Genomic DNA, 18,398 nt, shown 5'->3' on the forward strand with positions numbered 1-18,398 from the left:
GTTAGACTCATCAGAACCAGATGACTTATGAGTGGGTTCCACCAGAATCAGTGAGGAATAAACAGCCCAGGTTGATTCGGCCATATTGGTTTATTAGAAAAGTCACTTCCAGTGAGGCGGACGTGTTTAACAGGACCGGTTCTGTTCGGGTCACATCAGAAAGCCAGTTACTCTAGAAAAGCTGATGCAACTGAACATCTTGGCGTTTTGGACCAGCAGATTCTGGATGGGCAGTTTCGCTCCAATCTGAGATTAACTTCAGGATCAAATCAGATTAGTAATAAATGAGTTCAGAACCAGACTCCAGATTTGGGTTTATTTTATTTAAAACAGACAAAAAAAGGAATTCATGTTTGTGGGAGAAGCGGGTCGAGGCGGAACCGACCGAACTGGCTTTCTGAGCGGAAACATGTAGAGACTGAGGAACGAGCTGGTGCTGCTTCATGGGAGAGCCCCCCCACCCCCAACAATATACATTTATATATATAGAAAAGTGGCTAAAGATGCTAGGATGAGACGTTCTCACGGCACCATGGCTTATTAGCAGAAACACAACAGAACCGCCATCTGGACCAACTAACGGACGCGTCTTTAATCTACAGGAAATGACGTGCAGAATGCTACAAAGTTATCGTTGTTTTCATCTGGTGCGTCTGGAGACCGACGACGGGCCGGGCCGGGCCGGGCCGGCGGGTCGACGACACACAGGAGGAAAATATTGGAAACAAAAAAAATATTTTACAAATCCCCCCACCCCCTTCCCACAGACGGGCCGCAGCGGGAGGACGGCGCCGAGACGCTTCAGTCGTCCTCACCGTCGTCCTGGAGACACAGAAGGACAGAGACATGAGGTCAGGCTCCGGCAGAACCGGGTCAGAACAGAACCAGGCCACAGTGCGGCCGGTCGCTTCACAAGAACACGTTTGATTCTTCACAGGATCTGGAGGAAATCTCTAGTTCTGAAAACAGGTTTAAACCGGTTCAGACTCTGACTGGTTGTTAAAACCAGAATCAGATCTACAATCTGATTGGACGGCTTTAATCCAGAAGGTTAAAGCAGGTTGCCATAGCAACACGTTCAGCTGGTCAGGATGTCTCCTCCAACCACAGACCAGTTCAGTCTCCATAGCAACAGCCTTCTGGTTCTGCTGGAGGTTTGTTCCCACTGGCGCCTCAGCAGCGTCCGTGAGAAAACATTGTTTACAGTAACCATGACGACCAGCTGCAGCTCTCACCTCTCCATCTTCCCCTTCTCCATCCTCGTCTTCGCCTTCCTCTTCCTCGCCCTCGTCGATGTCCTCCAGACCTTCCTCATCCTCCTCTTCGTCGTCCTCACCCTCCTCATCCTCCATGTCAGGGACCTGGAAGCGTCCAGATGGTCAGCGAACCGCCGGGCGGCGCCCCCGCCCCCAGCGGCGCCCCCTGCACCTACCAGGTAGTACTGCAGCGGGTTGGGCCAGATGTCGTCCTTGATGACCTCTCCCAGCTCGTCGGCGCCGGCGTCTGAGTGGTCGGTGAACCAGGTGAAGAAACTCTCCGGCTCCTCGTGCTGACGCTTCTTCCCAGCTTTGTTCGGCGTCTGGCCACTCCGTTTGGTCAAGTCCTGCAGAACCCAGAGGTCAAAGGTTACATGTCAGTGATGATGGTCATCCCAACCACAACAGATCTGCCCTCCTGCACCCAGATTCAGCCAGTTACCTTGTTAACCAGCATCAGGTGAAAACGACAACCAGGAACTGTCACATTTAAGCACTTTAAACATTTTCCAGGTAAGTTTTTGAAACTTTTTCAGCATCCGACTTTGGAGATGAAACAAATGAACTAAAACAGTTTGGATTCTTGATCGATCAATAGGAATAATTAATTAATAATTAATAATTACATTGAAACAATGGTTAAGCTGAATGAGCTTCCTGCTCAATTTAAATGTTTAAACACAACATAGAGTTCAACCCACACATTTACATAAAACTCACAAAAAGAGATTTATTTCTCCCCAAACGTCTTTAGTTTCAGGTTAGTCAGGATGATGACATTTATTTCTACTTCCTGGATTAGTGAAAAGCTTTTCGGACGGCAGGCCGGACCAAACGCACCTTCCCAGTTTTCCATTTGATCTCAGTGGATTTGGAAACGGGATCTCCGCCCTCGTTGACGTTAAACTCTTTGGAGAGAACTTTGTTCTCGAAGTACGGATTCTCATCGAAGGACTGCAGGGACACAGAGGAGAACAGGTGGATCATCATCATCATCATCATCATCATCATCATCAGAACAAACTAACAGAATCAACCTGAGACTCACAAAATCTATTCTGTATCCAGACTTGATGTCCTCGAACTCTGTGACCTCAACCTTGGACAGATAATGAAGAGCTTCTTCATCTTCCTCCCCCAGAAGAGCCGAAACTACAAGCATCAGACAGGAGTTTTTATTTGTTCCTGAGAAGAGGAACCAGAACCAGAACCGGATCCGGCTGTTTACCTTGTGGATGGTTGACGAACGTTGTGACCCAGAAGTTTGGGATTTTGGCGATGAGCTCTGATCTCTTCTGAAAGAACGGCTGGCGTAATTTGTTGTACTTCTGCTCTACTTTTAAAATTTCTTCACTGGCTTGTTCGTTTAATCTGGAAAACAATGGGCGTGTAAGAACAGTAAACGGTTTCCATGACGACGCGTCAGGTTCAAACTCACCTGTCGATTTCGTTCTGTACTTCATCAATGTGTTCGATCGCCTCCTGCTGCTCTTTCTCTGAAAACAAAGCATCGAAATTCAGGAAATAAAATCCCAGCAAAATCCGAGAAATTAATTTAAGATCCAAATTATTATGGTTTAAAATAAAAACATTTTGGAAATGTTAACATGTAAACATCCTCAGCTTGTTAGTGTTCATACTCATTTCAGAGTATTTGAGCTTTACTGCAGTTTCACGTGAACTTTATTGATCCAGGATTGGGAAATTATTGGGCAGCAGCAGGAAACACAAAATATTCAACATAATGAAATAAAATGTGAACTTCTACACAGTGAAATAAAAGTATAATCTAATAATCTCTTTCAGTCAGACTGCTGCATCCTGGGTGCACAAAGCAGCGTGAACACAGATCCTGACGTTTACATCCCGGCTGGTGTCTGCAGTTTTATTTTTAATTACTGTAAGTAGACCTTTTAATGCACAAACACATTTATATAAAATATGATTCTACTCTCCACGTTTCTATGGTTACGTTTAATAACTGCCCAGTATTTCATGTTGTGATCTTGCCCCTGCTGTAAACTGTTGCTCTTGTTTTTAGATATTTTATCTTGTGTGACTCTACATGTTCATGTCTGCGGTGTTTCCGCCCCAGGGTCGTATTTTTCTGGAGGCATTCCCTCCTCGCTGGGGGTTTTCCACGCTGCAGATCGTGGGTTCCCCCCGCAGACGGCCCCTCCACCCCCCTCCTTCCTGTTGCCGTTTAAGGCGGCCTGGTTTGAATGAAAAACGGGCTGAGCTCCGGCTCCGTGTCTGCTGTGAAAACCCTCGGCTCATCCAGAGCCTCCTCCTGCTGCCTCACTGTTAATAAAAGCTCACACTGACCCAAACTCAGTGAATTAACCCGATCTGGTTATTTAAACAGCTTTTAGGAGCCAAACTCAGAACAACTGCTGGCCTGCTGTGTTGTAAACTAACGGCTACAGGCTAGCAGAAGCTAGTAGAAGCTAACAGAGGCTAACGCGGCTAGTTAGCTGCAACTGAATCACTAAATATCTCAACATATTGAGCGAACTGAGGCTGTTTCTGGAAACCAGGTGCTTTAACTTCCAAGATATGGTTAACACGAGTCCATCAGCGGAACCCGAGGCCGTGAGGACGGCATAATGACGGTAAACAGCTGAAAATGGCGCTGAGAGGAGAACCGTTATTACCGGAGGTCTCGTCCCCTGCGTCGTGGTTTGAATTCTCCTTCCTGCTCACTTTAGCCGCTGAGGCCGACATGCTGCCGCTTCTCCGACGCTCTGTAGACGTGAAGTTCCTCCCGGCGGGTTAAATCTCTGCTCCTGACGACAAAACTTACTTCACCTCACAAACAACAGTCCACCAGCAGCGCCACGATGGGAACAAACCGACCCGCCTCCGTCAACACATTTATGGCTCTCTGCTGCCCCCGGTGGCCCGGAGGGATGTGGACGCCACGGGAACTGCATGAAGTCAAGACCAGACTGACTTCTGACCAGACTTCTGTCACTCACCGTTCAGACATGAAGCACAAATATATGAACTCTACAGGAAATAAAATGAAGGAAAAAAGAACATTATGTACATAGTATGTTAATGTAGGGAAGAATATAAATAGTATTTATTAGAGGGGAAAATCAGCATCAGATTCACACAAAAAAGATACAAAAGTGTTAAATATATACAAAAAATAACAGTAATAATATAATTTTGTACAGGATATCAGACTCACTAATGAATGTGTGACTGGGTGACCTTTTAAAATAATCTGTTTTATTTATTTCTTCTACGATCCAGCACTAAAACAAAATGTCTGCCTTTAGTTCAGAATGTTTTCTGAGGAAATGCTAAGAATCTGTCTGTGACAGAAATGTATGATTTCTAAATAATACCTTCAACTTCCCCCAGTTTGAGGTAAATAAAGTTTAACCTGAGCGATGCTTTGAGTTTTACTGAAGGAAACGATAAACTAACCATGAAGTTATTGATCAGGATATTTGAATCAGAACCATGGACTGGAACTAACCTGGTTTTCACAACCAGTCCAGTAACTAGTCCCAGCAGGTCTCTGAACAGTCTGTGTCCAGCATGTGTGTGGTCTGTCAGCTGCTGTTTCCCTGACCTTTGACCTTTTTACTATTATAATTATTTCCTCTTTACTTTGTTTCTGGTCAGACTGAAGGAGGAAGTGACCAGCAGCTGAGCTAGTCTTCAGGATCCGGCCAACAGCAGGAAGTGATGTCATTATTTTAACACCAGAGACTGATTTCTGTTTCTTTCAGTATTCTGCTCAGGTGACGCTGCGTGTTTGGGCCGACCTGCTGAGTGACTCAGTGCTGTGATGACAGCTCGCAGGGAGGAGGCTGCCGGAATGCCTCACCTGTGCAGGTGCACCCGGCGCTGCGAGCTGATTGGCTGCAGGTGCATCGATGTGACCGCGCGCAGCCAATCAGCGTGCTATGACGTCAGCGCGGATTCAAAGGATCGCTCAGATTTGTTTCCATCGGTGATTGAGGAAGAAGCCGCGGCCGTCAGCTCACCTGAGCAGGTAGATCAGTCCAAGCGTCCGTCCGCGCACCTGGCCGCCATGTCAGCCCCGACGCCTCAGGTGAGTCCGGCTCCGTTCCTACAGACCCGGACCGGTTGCGGAGCCCATCAGAACCGGTCCGGGTCACCGAGGTTCTGGCTGGAGTCGCAGAGCTGCTGCTGCGGATTTACCTGTTAGTCCAGTTTGTCTCCTCCTCACCTGGCTTTGTCTTCCTGACACAAACACCTGAGACAATCACTGCAGAACGACTTCCGGCTGCTCGGAACCAGCTGGTCCGGAACCGGTGGAAGGTCCGGAACCGGTGGAAGGTCCGGAACCGGTGGAAGATCCGGAACCGGTGGAAGATCCGGAACCGGTGGAAGGTCCGGAACCGGTGGAAGATCCGGAACCGGTGGAAGATCCGGAACCGGTGGAAGATCCGGAACCGGTGGAAGGTCCGGAACCGGACTGGTTCTCATGACACCAGCAGAAATCCTCCATTAGAATATTTCTGTCTTGGTTTTGCTCATAATTAATCTTTAATCTGATCCTTTCGTTCATTCAGAACTAAGGTTGATTTTCGTTTCATTAACTTTGATTTTTCTGGGTTCAGTTCCTCATATTTGAATATTAATTAATCTGTGATCTGAACCTGCTGAGCAACAAAATGTTTTGATTCTGAAATCATGAGGAGAATCATGATAGAAAGTTTAGTGGAAGGAAGACATCTGAGGTGGATTAATGAAATCCACACAGTGAGACATTTACTGTACAGTAAGTCGATGTGATCAATGAGTCGTCGTCTTCAGTGGTTCATCTCTGAGCTTTCATCCAGGGATGTGTTCTTGGTCCCACCCTGTTCCTACTGGACCACAGGGTCAAAGGTCATCTTGCAGGAGAGGGTTTCCAGTCTGGCCTAATGGCCTAGTCAAAGTATCAGAGGAGAAATCGGTTTCTGTAGTCTCTCTCTCTCAGTGATCCTAGTTCAGTTTAGATCAGGTTTCTGATCTGAGTGGATTCTGAGAGTAAAGCGGCTGCAGTCCAACAGGAAGTGACCCGGCCTCAACTGTTGTGTGTTTCCTGTCAGGATGGGAAGCAGCAGCAGCAGCAGCTGGACATTCTGGACCCGCAGTTCCAGCAGCGGCTGGAGAACACCCGGGCGCAGGTCCGGCAGGAGATCCAGCTGGAGCTGAAGATCAAAGAGGCGGCGGAGAGGATGCGGCGGGCGTACCCGAGCCGGCGGGGCGGCGCCGTGGACGGCGAGGTGAAGGCGTCCAACCGCAAGCTGGAGCAGCTCCACCTGCAGCTGCAGGAGCTCAACGCCATCTCCATGGCAACGGAGAAGGACAACCACACAGGTAAAACGCTACAGCAGCTATAAATGTTCTGGAGCCGCTCAGTCCAAATAAATCAGAATAATTCAACTGGGATCCGTTTTACAGTTAAACTTTCAGGATTTCTCTAGATTATTCCAGATATATAGCATAAACTAATGCTAACGTGCTAGACCAACCTGATATTTAGCAGAAGCTAATGCTATTGCGCTACATCAACCTGATATTTAGCAGAAGTTAATGCTAACGTGCTACACCAACCTGATATTTAGCAGAAGCTAATGCTATTGCGCTACATCAACCTGATATTTAGCAGAAGCCAATGCTAACGTGCTACACCAACCAGATATTTAGCAGAAGCTAATGCTAACGTGCTACATCAACCTGATATTTAGCAGAAGCTAATGCTATTGCGCTACATCAACCTGATATTTAGCAGAAGCTAATGCTAACGTGCTACATCAACCTGATATTTAGCAGAAGCTAATGCTATTGCGCTACATCAACCTGATATTTAGCAGAAGCCAATGCTAACGTGCTACATCAACCTGATATTTAGCAGAAGCTAATGCTAATGTGCTACATCAACCTGATATTTAGCAGAAGCTAATGCTAACGTGCTACATCAACCTGATATTTAGCAGAAGCTAATGCTAATGTGCTACATCAACCTGATATTTAGCAGAAGCTAATGCTAAGGTGCTACATCAACCTGATATTTAGCAGAAGCTAATGCTAACGTGCTACATCAACCTGATATTTAGCAGAAGCTAATGCTAACGTGCTACATCAACCTGATATTTAGCAGAAGCTAATGCTAACGTGCTACATCAACCTGATATTTAGCAGAAGCTAATGCTAATGTGCTACATCAACCTGATATTTAGCAGAAGCTAATGCTAATGTGCTACATCAACCTGATATTTAGCAGAAGCTAATGCTAACGTGCTACATCAACCTGATATTTAGCAGAAGCTAATGCTAACGTGCTACATCAACCTGATATTTAGCAGAAGCTAATGCTAATGTGCTACATCAACCTGATATTTAGCAGAAGCCCTGAAGCTCGACTTTAATTTTGATGTTTTGCTGACTGATTGTTTCTCCTGAATCCTTCTTGGTGAATTTAGTAAGGTAGGAATCACCATAGCAACCAGGAAATTCAAACTTTAAGTAAGTTTGTTGACTCTGTGCGTTTCAAAGCGGCCGTCCCAGAGGAGGAAGAGAACCAATCATCAGAGCCGAGTCAGTGGGAGGAAGTGACATCACCACTGGCCAGCCGCATCAGAAATCTGAAGAAACAGCTGACCATGGAGACCAAAGTGAAGCAGGGCGCCGAGAACATGATTCAGACCTACAGCAGCAGGTCCTTCAAGGTGAGACTTACTTCCTGTCTCCTTCAAAATAAAGCTCCTTGGTCCGAGCGGATCAGAACCGTGACCCGGTCCGGTTTGTGTTCCAGGACCGGAAGATGCTGGCCACGGCCCAGCAGATGCTCCAGGACAGCCGGACCAAGATTGAGCTGCTGAGGATACAGATCGTCAAAGTCTGCCAGGCCCGGGAGGAGGGCTCTTCCCTTGGTAACTGAACGGAGAGGTTCTGTCCTGGACCGGGCGCGGTCCGGGTCCGGCCGGCTCTGAACCGTCTCTCTGTTCCAGGTCCAGACGAGGAGATGATCGGCCCGGTGGAGCTGCGCGTCGCTGAGCTGCTGCACCGCATGAAGATCGAATCGGCCGTCGCCGAAGGAGCCAGGAACGTGACGAAGCTGGTGGACCTGAAGGAGCGGCGGGTTCTGACCGAGGTACCGACCCGATCGGGTCAGGGATCCTGGCTGCCATCATTAATGGCCCTTCCTGCACTGCTGTGGTGTGGAAAGCTTTATCCTTTCTCATGTTGTGCTGCTTTAGAAACACAGCAGAATATTGATCCTATTTTCTGATCATAACTAGATGAACAACATTTGCTATAACACACCGTGGTGATCAGATTTGATGGCCTATTCCAAGTCTGACTGCAGTGGAATGCGTGTAAATCAAGGCCCAAAAGTGACACAATTCAATAAACACGTCATTAAATAAATTAACACATTGAGAAATGCAGACATTAAATCCATAAATACATTTATGATTCCATGTGGAAGTTGTTTAACTGTAAATACTTAATGTTTCTCTAAATATTTTAAGAACTAGTGGGCGGGGCTAACCCTGTTTGCTCATCAGTGGGCGGGGCTAACCCTGTTTGCTCATCAGTGGGCGGGGCTAACCCTGTTTGCTCATCAGTGGGCGGGGCTAACCCTGTTTGCTCATCAGTGGGCGGGGCTAACCCTGTTTGCTCCTCAGTGGGCGGGGCTAATTGTGCTTTTAACGGTTGGTGGGCGGAGCCAACACTGTCAGGGAATCTAATTGGTCATGATGGTTGTTGAGCAGGAAGGAGGAAAAACTTCTGATGTTTTAAAATGTATATTTTCTGTGATTATTTCTATAAATATCATTCAGTCCATTTTTATTTTGTTTTCATGACACTTTTTAAACTAATGCAAATATACAAATAATACAGTTTACCTCAGATTTGTTATTTCATCTGTCCTTGAATCGCTGTGATCATTGACCATGTTCCGATCGGTTCTGATCGGTTCTGATGGGTTCTGTCCCTCCAGGCCCAGGCCCGGATCCAGGAGTCGTCCCAGAAGGTGGACCTCCTGCGTCTGTCCCTGGAGCGGCGGCTCGCCGAGCTTCCTGAGGATCATCCCACACGAGCCGCCATCATGGAGACTCTGAAGTCTGGAATCGCTCCGTCCTACAGAACGCCGAAGAAACAGTCCGCCGCTCCGTCGTCTTCCTCATCATCCTCCTCGTCCTTCTTCAGACCGGCCAGTCTAACAGGTCCAGTACTTTCATAACAGAAACATCCTGGAGGATCCACTGGATTCACGACTTCCTGTTTGGTGGTGCTTGAATGTGACGATGATTTCCTGTCGTCACGCCCAGATGTGGCTCGGCTCTCGCTCACTAATCTCTGGACTCTCCTGCCGTCTGTCTCTCAGATGAAATAGTTTGGTGTTTGGGTCAAACCTCAGACGATAAAGTCCCTCCTACATATCAGTTTTATTAGGAAGTTCCTGAAGGGAAGTGCTGACTCTGTCCTGCATCGAAACCTTGAAATCAATGTTGATGATTCTGTTGGGAAAGTCGGAGAAAGTTCTGTTAAACCCAAACATGACACGTTTCTGTCAGGTTTGGGTTTGAACCATTGAAATAATTCCTTCGTTTCCCGTCCGATCCAAACCGCTGCGGCTCGTTTGATCTGAGCAGAACCCTCAGAACATCCGGATCAGAAGTGACCCGGTTTCTCCCTCCTGTCTCTGTTCCAGCGGAGGTCAGCGCCGTGCTGAAGGTCGACAACCGGGTCATGGGCCGGACTCACTGGAGGCCGCAGGGCAAGGAGGCCTGGGGCCAGAACTTCAGCACCGAGCTGGAGCGGGTCAGTACACTGGTGGTTCTGGTTCTGATCCGAACCAGAGAATAATTTTCCAGTCTAATGAACCTTAGAGTCTCCAGACGGAGCAGAAAGCAGCTCCTGCTGTAAACCAGTAGTGATTGTGGTGCTGGTTCTGGTCCAGTCCAGGGAGCTGGAGGTGGCGGTGTACCGGAGGGACTGGCGGGCGCTGAGCGCCGTCAAGTTCCTGCGCCTGGAGGACTTCCTGGACAACCGCAGACACGGCATGTGTTTGGAGCTGGAGCCTCAGGGAATCGTCTTCATCGAGGTTTGGCTGCTTCCCAGTTTCAGGTCCAGTTGTACAGAACCAGGGTCGGGTTCTCTTTGCTCTCATCACGTTTAACAGCAGAACCAGCGGCTCAGATTCCAGAACCTTCATGATCCAGCAGCATCTCTGTAAATGAATGTTGAACGAAAACTGCAGCGGTTCGGACTGTTGACTTACAGGAAGTAGTTTAACACCCAGTGACCCCTGAGTGACCCCAGAGTGACCCCAGAGTGACCCCTGAGTGACCCCAGAGTGACCCCTGAGTGACCCCAGAGTGACCCCGCCCCTCCACCTCACCCGTTTTCACCTTGTAGAGATGGAGAGCTGCAGACTTTTATCACAGAATGAAAATGAATCTGTGTTGAGTTTTATAACTGAAAATCTTAAGTCCTGAAACTTCATTTTTATTTCCAGGTGACCTTCATCAATCCCGTCATCGAGCGTCCGTCCAAACTCCAGAGGCAGATCAGGATTTTCTCCAAGGAAAAAGGTGAAAATCTCTTTAAAATGTCCTGTTATGTTCCAGGACATTTTTGTTAAATCCTTGTGATGCAGTCCAGGATGAGGCTGCCTCCCATGTGGCCACCATCCCCTGATCCACTGCTCAGTCCTGGTTCCTGTCAAAAACTTTACTTCTCAACATCAAAACTTCAAACTTTATTCAACTGAAAGTTCATCAGAGAACATTTTTTCTGGGAAAATTCCAGCAGCACCAGCAGGGCCCAGTAGGTTCGGCTCTATTTGGGTTTTTCTTGTCGGTCGCTGTTGACGTCAGGTTATTGTAACGGAGTCGTGACATAACCAGTGACTCCGCCCCCTAGCCAATCAGTGACCAGCAGTCTTCTGATGTCACGTTTTGTCTTGGACCCAGTGGAGTCGGTTCTAGTAAGGCCGGTGTTCTGTCAGATAGCCATACATTGTCAGATCGTCATACGCGTATGACAAACTGATGGCTATATCTGTCATTGTCAGATAGTCATCGCTTAGCTCAGACATGTATACGTTGTCATTACCATATGATTTTATTTAATCAGCAACATAGAATCATGACGTAGATAAGGATTTTTTTCAAAAGTGAAACACTGGTTTTGCCCCAGTTTCAATGTGGGTAAAAATTGCGTTTTCATACACGACATGCTATCCAAGTTAGCAGACATGTTATCCAACCCAAAAATATTAAGGAAGTGGGGGACGTGAATTTAAACAGGGCGTGTTTTAGGACGTGTTTTGTAGTTTACTGCAGCTGCAGCAGCATTAAATTTAATTTATTTAGTTACTTTTTATTGTCTCTTCGCCAGGTTATGACAAGCTGACGATCTCCAGTATGGCGGACCTCCTGCAGAATCAGTGACCAGCAGTCTTCCATGATGTATGCTATTCTGACATGTATGGCTATCTGACAGAACACCTGTTCCGAGTCGGGGAGAAGGCAGTAAGATGTTTTGGTTCAGGAAACATGGCGGCTTGGTGACCTGCTGTCTGTTTCCTCCAGGGAGGAACTTCCTCCGGGCGTCTCAGATGAACCTGAACTTCGCCACATGGGGCCGCCTGATGATGAACTTCCTGCCGCCATGCAACTCCCCGGAAGCCATGAGTCCGCCGCTGCCGGCTGCCGGCGCCGCGGCGTCCAGCGGCTCGCCGCCACGGTGAGAGTCGGAAACGTCAGAGATCCTCCGGATGTCGTCAGAGCTGATGAATCTGTTTCCTGTCAGAGAGCGAACTCCGTCCAGACTCGCCGTCTCTGAAGAGTCCATCAGAAGATCTTCTCCTCCCGCCAGGAAGGAGACGGAAGACGCCTGGCAGGTCTGAGAGGAACTTAAAGTTATGATCAGACACCAACATTTATTAACTTTCAGTTCGTCTCTGATTTTCACCTGGAAAAGTCTCCTGACCGGAGGAGCCTGAAACCCAGACGGCAGGCCTCAACTGGACCGGCGCCGCAGTGAGTCCCAGAAAAACTTTTATGAATGGATACTAATTAAACCCTCATTTATTCATGAGATTACAGATAATCTGGATTAATAATCTGATCAGGAACAGAACCTCAAAGGATCCACTGGTCATAATGTTTTGGCTGATTCCTGCGTCTTTAAACACTAGAACTGTAAAGTTTTCTGGATCGCAGCGTTTTGCAGGCAGAACTCTGCCGGCCCGGTCCAGAGGTCCGGTTCTTTCACCGTGTTTGGTCTGCAGGTCCGCGGCGCTGAAGATGGACGACTTCCAGTGCGTTTCTGTCCTGGGAAGAGGACACTTCGGAAAGGTACCGGAACGCCGGGATCCGCCGTAAAACCCGACAAAGGTCAACCACTAACAGAACCTGCTCTGACCCAAACCAAGGTTCTGCTGGCCGAGTACAAGAAGTCTGGGAAAATGTTCGCCATCAAAGCGCTGAAGAAGAGTGAGGTCATCACGCGGGATGAAGTGGACAGGTGAGGAAGATCCAGAACCGCATGTACAAAACACGGCCCGGTTCTGACCCGGTTACAGGAACGTAGAACGTTTCCTGAACTCATCATTCAGTACGTTTAGCAGAACTTCTCAGAGAAACTCTGAAAGTTCTGGTGGAGATCCTGACCCGGTTTGGACTCCAGCAGAACCTTTCCTGGTTCCGTCTGAAGTTAGATCTTCATTGAGAGGAAAGTTTGTTTCAGTGGTTCTGGTTTGTCTGACCCGGTCCAGTCTGGTCTCCGAGAAGCGGATCTTGGAGGTGATCAACTCGGCCCGCCACCCGTTCCTGGTCAACCTGCACGGCTGCTTCCAGACGGCCGAACACGTCTGCTTCGTCATGGCCTACTCGCCGGGCGGAGACCTGATGAAGCACATCCACACCGCCATCTTCTCCGAGAAACAGTCCCTGTGAGCCCGCAGCCTCCCTCCGCTCGCTCCCAACGGTCCAGTCAAAGTACGGCACCTGGTTTCAGCTGGCCTCTTATTGGTTTCCAGGTTTTATTCTTCGTGCGTTCTGCTGGGTCTGGAGTTCCTCCATCAGAACCAGATCGTCTACAGGTGAGTGGCTCAGGCCCCGCCCCCAGACGCTGCTCATTGGCTGGACTCTGCAGTGGATTTCCTGTCTGTCCTCCAGGGATCTGAAACTGGACAACCTGCTGATGGACGCCGATGGATACGTCCGGATCGCAGACTTTGGTTTGTGCAAAGAAGGTGAGGAAAGAACCAAAGTGTTTCCTGTCTTTTGATTGGTCCAAAGGTGTGAACCAATGGCAGAGCGGCTACAGTCCAGCCCACCTGGACGCACTCACCTGACCCCAGAATAACACGAGATGAAAACTGCATAGATACCAGTTATGTCTTTTATTGTGAAAATCCAAGTAAGACTGTTTCCTGTTAGCCTGTTAGCCACCAGGTGGTTCTGACCCATTTAACAAGCTAACAGGAAGCTGACACTGGGGGAGCGCCATCTTTTGATCTCTATGGTGATTCCCTCCTCTGTGACTGGTTGCTATGGTGATTCAATAAACAGGAAGGAAACCTGGGACCTCCGATGGTTCAGCAGATGTAGGAAGATGAAATGGTATTAAACTCTTTGTTTCTGTAAACGATAAACTCTCCAACTGCCACCGGTTACCATGGGGATGACGGTTACCAGGGTAACCATCATCGGTGTGTGTGTGTGTGTGTGTGTAGGGATGGGCCACGGCGATCGGACCAGCACCTTCTGCGGCACGCCGGAGTTCCTGGCTCCGGAGGTTCTGACGGAGGACAGCTACACCCGCAGCGTGGACTGGTGGGAACTGGGAGTTCTGGTGTTTGAGATGCTGGTGGGGGAGGTCAGTGACCCTCCGCAGAACGGTGCCCACGGTTCTGCAGGTTCCGGTTCTGACTCTGTTCTGTTCCAGTCGCCTTTCCCAGGTGACGATGAGGAGGAAGTGTTCGACAGCATCGTGAATGAGGAAGTGCGCTACCCTCGCTTCCTGTCGCCTCAGTCCAAGTCGCTCATCCAGCAGGTCGGTTCTGGTCCAACCTGTGGATCCAGCGGGTCCACCGGGTTTTATTGGTGATCTCTCTGTTCCAGCTGCTGCAGAAAAACCCGGACCAGAGACTCGGATCGGGGAAGGACGACGCCGCCGAGGTCAAACGACACAAGTTCTTCCAGGTCGGTTCTGCAGAACCCAGAGCGGTCCCGCAGCTTGATAACCTGCTGGTTCTGGTGATGAAATGTTGAGTTTATTAGTTACCATGGAGACGGCACTGAACTGGATTATATTTAGTTTCACATGCCTGGGATCAAGTGGACCAAGCTGGTCAGAGTAACAGCTGTTCTGATGTTGGCGGCTCGGTTCTGTTTGGGTTCAAGATTTTAATCCCGTTCTCCCCCAGAGAATGGACTGGGACGCCCTGCTGGCCAAGCGGCTGAAACCCCCCTTCCTGCCGACCATCGCGGCTCCGCAGGACGTCAGCAACTTCGACGAGGAGTTCACGCGTCTGAAGCCGGTTCTGACGCTGCCGAGGACGCCGACCGCCGTCAGCGCCGAGCATCAGCAGGTCTTCAACGACTTCGACTTCTCCCTGATCAGCTGACGGCCTGGCTCTGCCCGGCCCCGCCCACTTGCTGTTGACTCCGCCCACTGGCCCTGGACTCCGCCCACTGGTTGTTGACTCCGCCCACCGGCCGTTTTAAGCGGTTTTGCTTTTTTACTCAGCACTTTGCTCCCAGTCTGAGCTGTAAATATCCTTTAGGTCAAAACAGTGAATGTTTGTCTTTCTGTGTTTTAAATTATTCTGCAGAAATGTGGATGTGATGATGATGATGAAGATGATGATGATGATTTATTAAGCAACCAGCCTATTTAATGTGAGAATTGATGAATAAAAGCTGGACTTTCTTCTCAGTAACGACTTTATTTCTGTTCAGAGGTAAAAAATCACAGAATCAATAACAGTCAGAAAAACAACCTTTAGATACCTTTAGGGTATAAAAGCAGCTCCAGCAAGAGAAACTTTGAGCTTTATTGCTCTCCGTATTGGACCTTTAACCCCTCAGTTTACGCTGCAGCAGCTTCTTCTGCCTGGAAAACTAAACATGTTGAAAACATCTGAACAACCAGGAATGTAGGAACAGTTCTGGAATAAATCCACCGTAAAGGTAAAAGACTGGACCCGGTAGAACCTGAGGGACCCAGAAACTCCAGACATGCAGCAGGAACCCGATTTGAACCGGCAGGTGAAACAGGAAGTCCGTCGGTCAGCTTCCTGTCGGGATCAAGACAAACAAACGACCCGGATAAAAACTTTGATGTTCCCAGGATGTTGGGTCAAACCGTCAGACTGAGTCCAGGTCTGACAGGAAGTCACAGGTTGGAGCTCCGGCTCACTTCCTGTTTGTGTTTATTGTTTTAATCAGCTGCTGTCCACTGGTACCAGAACCACCAGAACCAGAACCACCAGAACAATCTGAGCCCAAACCAACCAGCATGGCGGTGCTGGAGCAGCAACCCGGCTCCCCAGCGCTGGACGGGCCCGACCAAGGGCCGTGGTACCGTTAACCTTCTGGGAGTCCATGTGGGTTGGTAACCATGGCAACCAGCGACCAGGACTGAAGATGGCGGTCCAAGGAGAGGAGCAGCAGTGACCCGAGGACCAGCGGCGAGTTCTGTAGAGACGGATTCAGAACCCGATCCACGTCTGAAATGTGAACAGAACCGTCAGAACCTGAATGATGGGTGAAGGTGAAAGGTCAGAGCAGAAGTTCTGGTCAGAGGAACCGTGGAGATCAGAACTGCAGCCAGTCGGTCCGGACCGATTGGCTGGCAGAGAACAGAACCAGCTGTGACCCAGTAAAACCGCCGCTGGTGATCCGACACCGTGAGCGGGTCAGAACCTAAACCGGGTCGCTGTCCTCCCTGAAGTACGCCTGCTCCCACACCACGCTGCCCCACTGGCAGAAGAACCCCCACAGGTTGCGGGCGGCGCCGCGGTCGAACGGGTTCTGGTCGGCGCCGCAATGCTTGAGGTAGGAGATCCGGTGGCGCGACATGAACTCCCAGGTGGTGGCGTTCATGGACACCAGGTAGAGGTGCGACCCGAGCAGCAGCAGCACCACCAGCGCCAGCGGCGCCAGCAGCCCGCAGACCGCCAGCAGCACGCCGTTGGAGCGCAGCCACCGCGACCAGGAGGGGGCGTGGCCCAGACCCGTCCTGAGGAGACACACGGCCGTCAGCGCCCACGCTCCCTGACCTCTGACCCGGGGCGGCGGGGCGTTACTCACCAGGCGACGTGCAGCCCCCACAGCAGCACCAGCAGCTGCAGGGCCAAGTAGAGGACGAACCAGCGGTGGTTCCGCTCGCCAACGCAGTTCTCGATCCAGGGGCAGTGATGGTCGTAGCGCCGCACGCAGTGCTGACACGTCTGGCAGTGCTTCGACCTCATTGGCTGCTGCTCCGCACACACAGACACAAACACACCATCATCATCTTCATTATTATTAACAATAAACCGATTCTGAATCTGGATTCAACTGATTTAATATTCCTGAATATAAATCATTTTTCTGCCTTTAGCTTCTGTTTGTCTGATCTCAGCCTCTCAGGGATTCGTACCTGCAGCAGGCAGTGGCCGCAGCGGCGCTGACGCAGCGACTTGGTGCTGGGCGGGATCATATCCTGCTGCTCCTCCGTTACTCCCAGAGTGAACTGGAACACAGAGCCCACATCATGACGCTGCCACCGCCGCACTCCAACAGACAGACAGAACCAGGAGAGTCTCTGCTAGAGAGGAAAACTTTAAGATCTGCAGTTTAAACTCCTGAGAGTTTATTAACAGGCTAACACTAGAAATTATTATTTATTATAATTATAAAAACATTAATATGATTTATTGTCGTCTCAATAAATTTTAATTAATGATGTTGAATTCAAAAACTAAACTTACAGTATTTTACAGTTTTATTTTTGCTGTTTTCTCCATTATTTGTTCCATGAGAGCAGCAACAAATATCAGAAAATTAAAACATATAATCAGATCCACTTAATAAATCCCGTTCCTTAAAGCAGTGGTGTCCTGATAGAAGCCTGATTAGAATGTGAAAAACTCTGCTGCGATGTGAATGCAGCCAGTTGATAAATGTTATCAAAATATTATATTGCGATAAATTTCTCTGCCTGGATCGTCCAGCTCTGGTTTGCAGCGTGTAACTGTTGGTTCTGGTTCTGTTGGATCAGTTCAATACAGAACATTCTCCAAGTCTGGAGACACTCTGGTTTTAGGCCCTAATTTACCGGAAATAATCTGAGATTAAAGTTGTACTGATCCGATTTGTCGGTTTAATCTCCAGGTTCTGGATGTAGAACCTGCAGCAGAAAGGCTCCCAGACCTGCGTGGTTCCGACCCAGACCACTTCCGGCTCACCTGCAGGTCGCTGTCCTCAGTCAGAATGAACCCCGGATCCATGAGCGACACCGCGAAGTACAGCAGAACCGACACCAGAACCAGCAGGACGAACAGAACCGGCTGCAGCAGCTGACCCGTCTCCTCCTGCTTCCTCAGCTCTGCCGGGGAAACACAATAAAAGTCCTGACCTGGAAAACCTGGAACTCCTGGAGCCCCCTGTGACGGACTCACCTGTGTCATACAGGAAGAGGATGAGCGTGATGATCCAGGTCAGAACCACATGGGCCGTCCTCACCAGGAATCCCGAACCGAACACATTCTTGAACATCGTCCTAACATTCCAGAACTTTCATGCTAACCTTCAGGGAATGTCAGCTGGGAATCCGGGATGTGAACAGCTCGGGAAGGACCCAGGCTGGACTCAGTGAGATCCTCAGAACAGTTCTACTGGACCGGGTCAGGTTAAAGGAACTAACCGCAAACAGAAAACAGTCGAAACCCGCATCTGAATCCGTGTTTTCTGGCCAGCGGTCCGCTAGCATTCCGCCGCTCAGCGGGTTGTTGTCATCTGGAACGCACACAGCTCTGATTGGTCGACAGCAGACACGTGACATAGCAGGAGCCTGAGAGAACTGCAGCCGCCATCTTGCTCAGGGGTTCTGACCCTTAAGTTCACTTTATTTAATTTTAGTTTCTTTTACATATTTCCC

The 18,398-nt window shown here is 49.1% G+C and overlaps 3 protein-coding genes across 3 annotated transcripts; 1 reads left to right on the plus strand and 2 right to left on the minus strand.

The window, feature by feature from the left end:
• Window positions 1-302: 302 nt before the first annotated feature.
• LOC122819429 (protein SET-like) lies at window positions 303-5,420 on the minus strand. The gene is made up of 9 exons (XM_044096163.1): window positions 5,261-5,420; window positions 3,911-4,265; window positions 2,695-2,752; window positions 2,485-2,627; window positions 2,305-2,408; window positions 2,097-2,210; window positions 1,433-1,603; window positions 1,236-1,361; window positions 303-822 (listed from the first exon to the last, which is right to left on the minus strand). Exons 2-9 carry the CDS (start codon window positions 3,978-3,980, stop codon window positions 802-804), a joined length of 807 nt encoding a protein of 268 aa, XP_043952098.1. The 5' UTR covers window positions 3,981-4,265; window positions 5,261-5,420; the 3' UTR covers window positions 303-801.
• pkn3 (protein kinase N3) lies at window positions 5,077-15,191 on the plus strand. Its single transcript, XM_044096308.1, has 21 exons — window positions 5,077-5,328; window positions 6,335-6,605; window positions 7,785-7,957; window positions 8,044-8,161; window positions 8,240-8,382; window positions 9,238-9,468; window positions 9,843-10,061; window positions 10,201-10,344; window positions 10,759-10,834; window positions 11,837-11,990; window positions 12,057-12,147; window positions 12,228-12,286; window positions 12,538-12,604; window positions 12,682-12,773; window positions 13,024-13,200; window positions 13,288-13,350; window positions 13,427-13,503; window positions 13,987-14,129; window positions 14,199-14,306; window positions 14,375-14,455; window positions 14,680-15,191. Exons 1-21 carry the CDS (start codon window positions 5,092-5,094, stop codon window positions 14,878-14,880), a joined length of 2,925 nt encoding a protein of 974 aa, XP_043952243.1. The 5' UTR covers window positions 5,077-5,091; the 3' UTR covers window positions 14,881-15,191.
• On the minus strand, window positions 15,182-18,275 carry zdhhc12b (zinc finger DHHC-type palmitoyltransferase 12b). The gene is made up of 5 exons (XM_044096162.1): window positions 17,920-18,275; window positions 17,707-17,846; window positions 16,899-16,991; window positions 16,568-16,734; window positions 15,182-16,496 (listed from the first exon to the last, which is right to left on the minus strand). The coding sequence occupies exons 1-5, from the start codon at window positions 18,014-18,016 to the stop codon at window positions 16,181-16,183; spliced, it is 813 nt and encodes a 270-aa protein (XP_043952097.1). The 5' UTR covers window positions 18,017-18,275; the 3' UTR covers window positions 15,182-16,180.
• Between the last annotated feature and the right edge of the window lie 123 nt (window positions 18,276-18,398).

This window comes from Gambusia affinis, linkage group LG17 (assembly GCF_019740435.1).
Source record: "Gambusia affinis linkage group LG17, SWU_Gaff_1.0, whole genome shotgun sequence".
NCBI lineage: Eukaryota > Metazoa > Chordata > Actinopteri > Cyprinodontiformes > Poeciliidae > Gambusia > Gambusia affinis.

Coding starts and splice junctions, on each gene's coding strand:
- LOC122819429 (XM_044096163.1), bottom strand. CDS start 3,980: ATGTCGGCCTCAGCGGCTAAAGTGAGCAGGAAGGAGAATTCAAACCAC. Junction 2,628..2,694: donor GTACAGAACGAAATCGACAG/GTGAGTTTGAAC, acceptor ATTGTTTTCCAG/ATTAAACGAACAAGCCAGTG. Junction 2,409..2,484: donor GTTCGTCAACCATCCACAAG/GTAAACAGCCGG, acceptor TGATGCTTGTAG/TTTCGGCTCTTCTGGGGGAG.
- pkn3 (XM_044096308.1), top strand. CDS start 5,092: ATGCCTCACCTGTGCAGGTGCACCCGGCGCTGCGAGCTGATTGGCTGC. Junction 13,201..13,287: donor TTCTCCGAGAAACAGTCCCT/GTGAGCCCGCAG, acceptor ATTGGTTTCCAG/GTTTTATTCTTCGTGCGTTC. Junction 14,307..14,374: donor CCAAGTCGCTCATCCAGCAG/GTCGGTTCTGGT, acceptor TCTCTGTTCCAG/CTGCTGCAGAAAAACCCGGA.
- zdhhc12b (XM_044096162.1), bottom strand. CDS start 18,016: ATGTTCAAGAATGTGTTCGGTTCGGGATTCCTGGTGAGGACGGCCCAT. Junction 17,847..17,919: donor CCTCTTCCTGTATGACACAG/GTGAGTCCGTCA, acceptor TTTCCCCGGCAG/AGCTGAGGAAGCAGGAGGAG. Junction 16,497..16,567: donor TGGGGGCTGCACGTCGCCTG/GTGAGTAACGCC, acceptor GTGTCTCCTCAG/GACGGGTCTGGGCCACGCCC.